General features: G+C 24.2%; 1 protein-coding gene across 2 annotated transcripts; it reads left to right on the top strand.

Moving 5' to 3' along the window:
- Positions 1–415: 415 nt before the first annotated feature.
- On the top strand, positions 416–8,926 carry LOC129616761 (excitatory amino acid transporter 1-like). Of its 2 annotated transcripts, none has more exons than XM_055532328.1 (7): positions 416–767; positions 2,939–3,542; positions 3,897–4,077; positions 5,494–5,727; positions 7,866–8,060; positions 8,110–8,244; positions 8,498–8,926. In XM_055532328.1, exons 2-7 carry the CDS (start codon positions 3,014–3,016, stop codon positions 8,697–8,699), a joined length of 1,476 nt encoding a protein of 491 aa, XP_055388303.1. In that variant the 5' UTR covers positions 416–767; positions 2,939–3,013; the 3' UTR covers positions 8,700–8,926. The 2 variants fall into 2 exon arrangements, with proteins under 2 accessions (XP_055388303.1, XP_055388304.1); XM_055532329.1 differs by having other exon boundaries at positions 7,866–8,055; positions 8,498–8,639.
- The last annotated feature ends 217 nt before the right edge of the window (positions 8,927–9,143 follow it).

Here is a 9,143-nt window from a genome sequence, read left to right as displayed (position 1 = left end):
CATCAGTCAGGATTTTCGTCTGGTTATTGCTTATTTTGCGTTTTCCCTATTTCAGCAATAACATTTTTGATTTGAATCAACTTTATTTGCTGACATAAATTGCTGAATTCGGTTTAAAATATTAATTCCTAAAATTAATTTAAAAATCCTGTTATAATGCAACGTTATGGAACTTTAAAAGAGAATTTCCAAAGATTTTTTTAATAAACTAGGAAAAATCGTAAGCACTGTGTAATTTTTTTATAAAAAAAAATGCATCTTTTTTTGCCTTATTATACAAGTAAAAAATACATACAGTACATGTATATATATGCAAAAATAATAATAAAAGAAAAAATAATAATGTTGTAGTTTTTTTTTTGTTTTTAATATATGGATAAATTTTAAAGTAAAAACATTTCAGTATGAACTCAGACTTGCTTCTGTTAAAACCTTCTCAATATATTAGAAGAAAAAAAAAAATTAAATTAAAAAATTGAAACAAAAATAATTTGCAAAATCAACTCAGACCAATAATAGAATAATACAATTGATAAATTTCTGAACTATTGAAATAATAAATTAACAACCACTTGGAAAGTGAGAATTAAAAGAGAAAAAAAAAGAATAAAAAACTAAATGAATACGAAACTAAACCTTAGTTTTGTCGAATTATTCGATCGTACGCACGTTATATTTTTATGTATACTTAATTAGTGTTTAAAATAACAACAGGATATAAAAGAAGAATAGAAGGGAAACTAAAACAGAACAACGAAAAGCAACTGGTAAATCTGCATTTTCTGACTTTTTTTAATATTTTTTAGTTTTTAATTTGATGGAGTATCGGTGTGCTTTCTCTACGCGATAAATGATGCGCTCAGTAGTAGCATTGTATTTTCCAATCAACTTCTATTATAGCTGTATAGATGACTGTATCTATTTCTGCATTCTTCATTTCCTCTCTTTCTCTTATTATTGCTCTAATGCTCTTTTATTTTCATGTTTTAAAATGTATTTTTTCTGCAATATTCAGAAAAACACTAACTAATTTTATATTTCAAGTTTTAATTTGTTTAAGAAAATTATATATGGATATAATTAAATGGATGTATAAATATAATGAATTTAAGAGTGTTGAAGGTCGTACAAGTGAAGAATATGTATAGATATGTTTGTACATATGAATATTATGAAGAGGTGAATGACGCCAGTAGGGGTAAAAGCTTAAGCGTTTAAACAGTAGAATCCTTTAATAATTATTGTAATAATATAAAGAAGATTCATATTGAAATAATTATTGTAATAATATTAAGAACACATTAAACACAATTATTATTATTGACCTATTTGAAAAAACAAAAAAAATCGGTTAAGTAATATTGTAAATAAGCAATATTCTAAATTTTTATACTATATACGTTATAGTATATGCTTGATTTGGATGCATATTGATCATCAATGAAATTTTTTGCATTATAAAAGTTTCATCCTATTTTAAATATAGACAATAATTTTATTTATAAGAGCTCGTATACATGATATTAAAATCGATATGCTTTTATTATGCTATAAGCGTTCAAATATTTAAAATGTCTATAATAAAGGCAAAATACATTTAAAGTTTTAAAAATTATTGAGATGTATATAAATTTGTACATAATATGTTTGTCTATAAACATACTATATGTAAAGTAAATTTGAGGTCGCTATATCTTTTGCGATTTTACTGTTGATATAGAATATATAATTTATATTGAATGTAATTGTATATTATTGAATTTCACTTTAAAATACGACTGCATTATTTCTTATTTAATTTCTTATTTAAATATTTATTATAGAAAAAAAAACAGAATATGTTTATTTTTAACTTTCGCGCTAATTAAACTGGTTCTTTCCTAATTTGAAATATCGTTTATTTTTTTCTTTAAGAGAACAAAACATTATTTTATAGTAGAATAAAAGATTCAATTAAATTATATTCAATATTATTCTTCAAAAAAGCTTTTTACATTTAACAATGTGCAATTATGCATAAAATCTTCAGTATAAGTTCATCAAAAATTTGTTACGTTATAATAAGATAAATTTTATTTTGTATTCTATATTATTTTAAAAAAATCGTATATTCTAAATGTTGTTTACTACTGTATTATTTCAAAAGTTTGGGGAATCAAGTAGAGCTTGTAAACTAACTGGTGCTGCTTAATTCACTTAACGTTACAAGTGTACTGGATAATAATACAAAAATTACGCAGAAATATTTATCAGCTGAATTGTGTAGCCAGTTTCATAAAATTAATTTAATTGTATAATAGTAGGTTAATTATAAACAAATCTATTAAGAAATATTTATTAACTGAATTAAGCAGCACACTGACATCTAAATGATATATAGTACAATATAATGTATTAATATATATAATTCAGCATATCATTTAAATATTTTATGGTTAGTAATAAGCAGTAACTTATTATCCAGAATAGTATATGTCAAATTATAAAACAAGTTTAATTGTTTCTTTTATTTTATTCTAATTTACATAATTATATAGATGTTTTATATACTTTTTGGTTTTTCGATAACAAAAGAGAATTAAAGCAAAAAAAACTAAATTTTATATTAAAAAAAACGTAAGTTTAAATGGGAATTCCAAAAAATATTATTTACTTGTTTAGCGAATTTTAGTGAATTTTATTTTTATAACTTATTTAGTATATAAAAATTTTATTTAAGTCGTTTATTTTGAAAGTGATCTAAGTTAATTGTATTGAAAAGTAAATTATTTGCATTTGAGTTTATAAAAATATTAAAGTATGGAAATATTCATAATGCACGTATATGTATAATGTATAATTCCAACTATAGGATATTGTCGTTGAAATTATCAATGGATTTAAATCACTATTAAAATAATCGATCCATTTATGTTAATTTTTGTTTTTATAATTACAGGATGATATTTTTGATTTTATTTAGAAAAAAATATCAAGTTTAAAAAATTCTGTTAAACGTGAGATCACTATAATCATGCATTCCATAAAGAAAATAATTTGTCTTAATTTATTAACAATATTAACAATGAGTGGTGTTATTATCGGTTTTATAGTGGGTATTACATTAATTAATGTGCGTGGTGAATCATTTACATCAAGAGAAATATCATATGTTTATTTTATTGGTGATATATTTTTAAGAATATTAAAAGCATTAATATTACCATTAATAATATCTTCATTGATATCAGCAATTGGAAGTTTAGATTTACAATTATCTGCTAAAATTGGTGGACGCGCTATTATTTATTATATAATAACAACAATAATTGCTGTTATATTAGGCATTATATTAGTACAAACAATAAAGCCTGGTAAAATAAATTTCAATGATCATATTAATTCAAATAATGATAGTGAAGCCATTTCAAATAAAAAACGTAATATAACAACAACTGATACATTACTAGATTTAATCAAAAATATGTTTCCACCAAATTTAATACAAGCATGTACAAAACAATATCAAACTGTATTAAAGCCACCAAAAAATTTTACAACAGGTAAGAAAAAAATTTTTTTTATCATAAATGCGGTATTAAATTATAAATGTCGTATTTTTGGAAATGCCGTCTCGTATGCATTTCATAGGGATTTTACACCGATCAAATGTAGATATATTATGTAAATAAATATTTAGAGAAAAAAATAAATGCGCTCAACGAATTAGAATTGATTCGGTTATCGATTTGTGAAGTTAAGCGGCCAACTACGTCTCTAAAAATGGACAGAGCGTTGTTTTTAAAAACGGGAATTAATAATTTTTCTTTTTAATTATTAATCTCTTTTTTGTAATATTTTTTATCTATTTTTTTTTCTTTTTCAAAATGTCTCTAAAATATTCACGTAATATATAGATTTATTGAAATGGAAGGTGACTGGTGAATTCGTTGATGGAATGAATATATTAGGCTTAGTTGTAGCATCAATTACGTTTGGAATAGCTTTAAGTTCAGTTAAAACAGAAGCTCAAACTTTAATAAACGTATTTAACGAGATGAGTAAAATTATGATGAAAATAACTTGCTGGGTTATTTGGTAAGTATATTTTATTTGCTTAACTTTTTATTTTTATAACGATATTTTAAATATTTTTTATAAAATTTTTTAATTATCAAAATATGTTTTTAAATTTTGGCATTATTTAGTAAACAAAATTTATGCAGACATACCGCAATACATGCAAGAAAATCTAGAGTTAAACAATTTATTTATGTGTTATTTTTGCATTTTAACAGCTAATGTGTTAGAATCTGCAATGTTAATGAATGCAATCTATTTTACAGTGTTATCAAACGTAGTATTATATACAATTCTTTTTATAGGAAAGTCTTGTATAAATATTATATCAATAAACTTATGTAAATAATTTAATCTTGTAAATTAGAATTATTTATAGTACATATGAATAGTTTTTTGTTAATAATTGGCATATTTTTTAACTATTTATTGCAGTGAAACCATAAGCATTTTTCAAATTTTGCAAACGTAGAATACCAGCGGCTTGCTTCTTCTATCGCGGCATACTGTAGTTAAATTAAAAAAAAATAAAATGGCCTTTTAAAATTACCGTTGTCTAAAATCCGTTTTTTTCAAATTTTTGATGTTATTTTTCTTCTAGACCTCAGGTTGTGGGAGCATAAAATTTTAGTAGCTTTTAGGCACTATTAAGTAGCTCATTTCGTTGGAAGAATATTTTTTTCCATCTCTACCCCCTCTCAAGTTATCGCCTTTGGAAATTTGTAAAATTAAATTTTTGGCGCCTTATATTTCCGAAACCGCAAGCTTTTTCAAATTTCTATAAACGTAAAAAGCTAACGGTAAAATCCATGACATTAAAAATTATAATTATTTTTTTTAACTCACGCAATTAACCTTCAAAATCGAGCATTATGTTAATCCCTTTTTAAATTAATTTTTGCTTTATTTCAAAGACTGCATAAATCGTTCATCCTAAATATATGCAAACGTAGAACTAGTACGTATTTTTCTTTCTTTTCGGCAATAACGAAATGCAAAATTATAAGCATATTTAAAACCATAGTATTATTAAACGTTATTTAACTATAACAATTCAAAGAAATTTATTTGGAAATTTATTTAAATATTTTAAATTTAAATGAGAGATTTGCTGTTGTAAACATGTATGTTAAATGATAATAAAAGAGATATTCATTAGTTTTATTTTGAATTATAAAAATTTATCAAAAACAACTTATAAATAAAACATTTAAAAAAACAAAAAAGCGCTTTATATACATTAGCTCTGTATTACGAACAAAATTTAGTGTTTTTTTTATAAAAAATACAAACGAAATACAGCTTATACGCATCTTCAGTTCAATGAAAATCATGGTTATTGTATTTAAAAATTATTTCAATTTCATTTTAATTATTATATTCTTTGTTATTTCGATAATAATTTTCTTTTTTCTTATGATTTTTATATATTAGGTTATCACCAGTTGGTGTTATATTTTTGATATGTTCCAAAGTTATTGAATTGGAAAGTTTAGATGATTTATTTGGTAAACTTGGTTTATTTTTTATAACTGTAGCAGGTGGCATCCTATTTCATGGTTTTGTAATACTTCCGTTGATATTTTTTGTATTGACTAGAAAAAATCCTTACAAATTTATTGCAAATATGAGTCAAGCTATGGCTACAGCTTTTGGGACAGCATCAAGGTAAATTCTTTTTAAAAATTGTTAAGAAAATATATATACATATATATAATAAATATATATACTATATACAATATTATGTACAGTCGCATTTCTAAAACTTTTGTTTAGAATTATTATGTCACAGCTCGACAGTTTATGAAATATAAAAATTTTAGGGATATTTGGTTAAATATTTATTACACACATTAATTTGTTAATATCTTCTGCTTCAAGAAGATGGGAGCTTTGAATTTGAAGTTCTTCTGAAGTTTCTATTGAAAGGTTTGAAGGTAGAATATGACTCCATTTTGTATTTAAAGTGGTGTCGTAATGACAAGCTTTATGTAATAGCTATTATAACTTATTAAAATTCGAATTCTTATCAAAAAATTCAAAATTTTTATAACTTTTACATTCCATATATAGTAATTCACTATACAGGGTAAATCAGAAAGGTATACAACAACATAAACCGTTGGTTTGATGGTAGAAAATGGGTAAAATTTTTGTCCTGCGCTAGTTGCGAAATATCAAGGGTTTCCAAGATACAGGGATTTTAACGAATTTCCAGGAAATTTTTACGAGTTTTTTGATTATTACTTCCGTTGCGAAAAAGATAAGGGCTTCAAATAAACAGTTCCTGAAACACCTAGTAAAAGGCTTAAAATAAACCTGTTGCTTGATTATGTTTTTTTTGAAACTTCGAATTTTGTCCACTTTTTCAAGCTTTAACTTAAGTCACTATGTGTTGGAAAATCTTTTATGGTATAGAAGATATAAAATGAAAGCCTTATCTATGTCAAAATTTTAAAGACCCTAATAAAATCTAAAAAACCAAAAAATTGTCATTATTTTTGATTTTTATTGACTTTGAAAGCTGTATTTATCACCTACTATAAATTTTTTATTGCGATATCACTCTAAAAAACAGTTAACATTTTTAAGAACCGTTATTTTGATAAAAAATCTGAATTTTAATGTTTTTGTTAAAATACGAGTACAATAAATTTTCAGAAAAATCAATATTTTTGAAATTTTTTTTTGCTTCGGGTCACTCACTAAAAACTTAAACTACTAAATTATACTGAAATTTTGATTTATCAATATAAAACAAAATTTAAAACATACGAATAATACAATCGCACAAAAATATAAAAAAATTTTTTTTTTAAATTTAACAACGTTTTTTTGTTACTACGTCTTCGAAATTTGGTTGAATTTAATTCACAGTTATAATTTTTAATATTTTTAATATTGATTGAACATGTTGATCTGTTAATCTTGATCTTTCAGTTTTATTATTTCGCACAAATATGTGCTTTCAAACATAACTAAAATTGATTTTTCTTTCGAACATGCTGAATTGATTTATTGGTAAATAATTATGAAATTTAGTAATTTCTACTTCTTTAAATTCTTGTTTCAATACAGAATCACACAGGATTCCAATTTTAATTGTAAATTTGCATCAACTGTTTCAATATTAATAGAAAATGCAAAAGTAAATAGGTTAAATTAATGTGGTAATCTACTCTAAAAATCTTCTTTCAAATTCGGTTTTTAGTAATTTATTCTGATTAGAATATTCAAAAAATTTCGAGTTCACTTAATTGGTCTACTGTTAACAAATATAACAAAATTAAACTGGTTCGAATATATAAGTTTTTGATTTTTAGAACAGGCGCTTTCCGCTTCTCGAAACAAACTAACGTGAAAATTCGGTTTCGGCTACGTTGTACATGCAGTTGTGTATTTTTCGCATATGCATAAGTTTGGTTTTTAGATGTGTGAAAAGCCCCCACAGAAACTTCACTTTGTTTTCAACACTTTCTAAATCAATATTTATAACAAAATTATAAGAATTAAGTTTCACAATTTTCAAAAACGTAACGGGCCGCAGGATTGAAAGGTCCGCTTGTTTGACATGCCTGCTCTAACCAATGGTATATGTTGTTGTATTCCTTTCTGAATCACCCTGCATATTACACCATATATCTTTATGAATGCAAGTTTAACATTAAGTAAATTATAATTCCCATAAGTAAATTTGATAGACTTACGGTAACGGTTTTCCATTGTGGAGTTTCAATTGACTTATAAATTTTATTTTTATTTTTTTTATTTATTTCTTGCCAAAATTCTTTATAATACTAAAAAAGTTCAGCAACATTGCCGGTAACAATAAATTGTTTAGAAGACAAAAATAATATTGATTCAAGGGTTGCAAGATTTGTATTACCAATTGGTGCAACAATTAATATGGATGGTACTGCATTATATGAAGCTGTTGCTGCATTATTTATTGCACAAATCCGTGATGTTGATTTAACATTTGGTAGTATTATTGCTGTAAGGTATGGTAATTTATAGAAAAAAAAAGCAAGCTAATTTTTTTTTCTGTAGTATAACAGCTACTGCTGCAAGTATAGGTGCGGCTGGTATACCACAAGCTGGTTTAGTTACAATGGTTATGGTTTTGGATACGATAGGATTACCAGCGGAAGATATTTCTCTCGTGATAGCAGTTGACTGGCTATTGTAAGTATATGGTTAATATTTTGCAATATACTCGTATACATGTATGTATATTATACAGAATGTTCAGTTTCTAATTGCTCACAATTAAAACTGACGGGAAACCCGATCCTGGGTGACCATGGATCTATTATTCCTCTTCCAATCTATGACCTTAACATCCATTATAACAGTTTTCCTAAAAAAAATGATTGTTTTTTTACAAAATTGATTGCCATTTATAAATTTTAATATTTAATTTGTTTTACTTATCCAGAGATCGTATTCGAACAGTGGTAAATGTTCTGGGTGATTCATTTGGAGCTGGTATTGTTAGTTTTTTAAGTCAAAACGAATTAAATAATAATGAAATTAAGTCAAATAGAAATATAAATGAAAATTCAAATAATAAGAATCAGTCAAGAACAATGTTAATTGAAAATGAAAATGATTCAACAATTGTTAGTGAATATTTGTAATTAACATTTTGAAACTCGTTTTAAAACTTTTAAGTAATAAATGAAGTACTGCGTGCGTAAAGTCAGCATTTAATTATAAATCATAAGTTATAAAATTTAAACTAATATTATTAAAAAAAAATAATTACCCGTTCATAATATGCAAATACCATAATAATACTAAATGAAATGTTAAATATATTTGCAAATGAAAGTTTAATTATAATTTTTTAACGTTGATAATAAAATTTGAATATTAAAAAAATAAAGTTTTAATTTTTTTTATAATGTCAAAGACACATTTATATTAAATTTAAAATACATAATAATATTTAAGATACATTTTGACCCTCTTCTACAAGAAATCGTTTAATAAGGATTGGTTATTCGTCAAACATATTTTATTTAAGCTCAATAGATGGCTCTGAGTAAAATTAAGAAACTGATATATCTTTTTATTTTTGA

The sequence above is a fragment of the Condylostylus longicornis genome, unplaced genomic scaffold (assembly GCF_029603195.1).
Source record: "Condylostylus longicornis isolate FDR11 unplaced genomic scaffold, ASM2960319v2 ptg000286l, whole genome shotgun sequence".
Classification (NCBI taxonomy): domain Eukaryota; kingdom Metazoa; phylum Arthropoda; class Insecta; order Diptera; family Dolichopodidae; genus Condylostylus; species Condylostylus longicornis.
The sequence above is the reverse complement of the archived record's forward strand: the minus strand, read 5'-3'. Positions and strand labels throughout refer to the sequence as shown.

Bases quoted from the DNA above. Each gene is read 5' to 3' on its own strand.
- LOC129616761 (XM_055532328.1), top strand. From the start codon at position 3,014: ATGCATTCCATAAAGAAAATAATTTGTCTTAATTTATTAACAATATTA. The intron at 3,543-3,896 runs GTAAGAAAAAAA...CGTAATATATAG, and splicing joins ACCAAAAAATTTTACAACAG to ATTTATTGAAATGGAAGGTG. The intron at 5,728-7,865 runs GTAAATTCTTTT...ATACTAAAAAAG, and splicing joins GCTTTTGGGACAGCATCAAG to TTCAGCAACATTGCCGGTAA.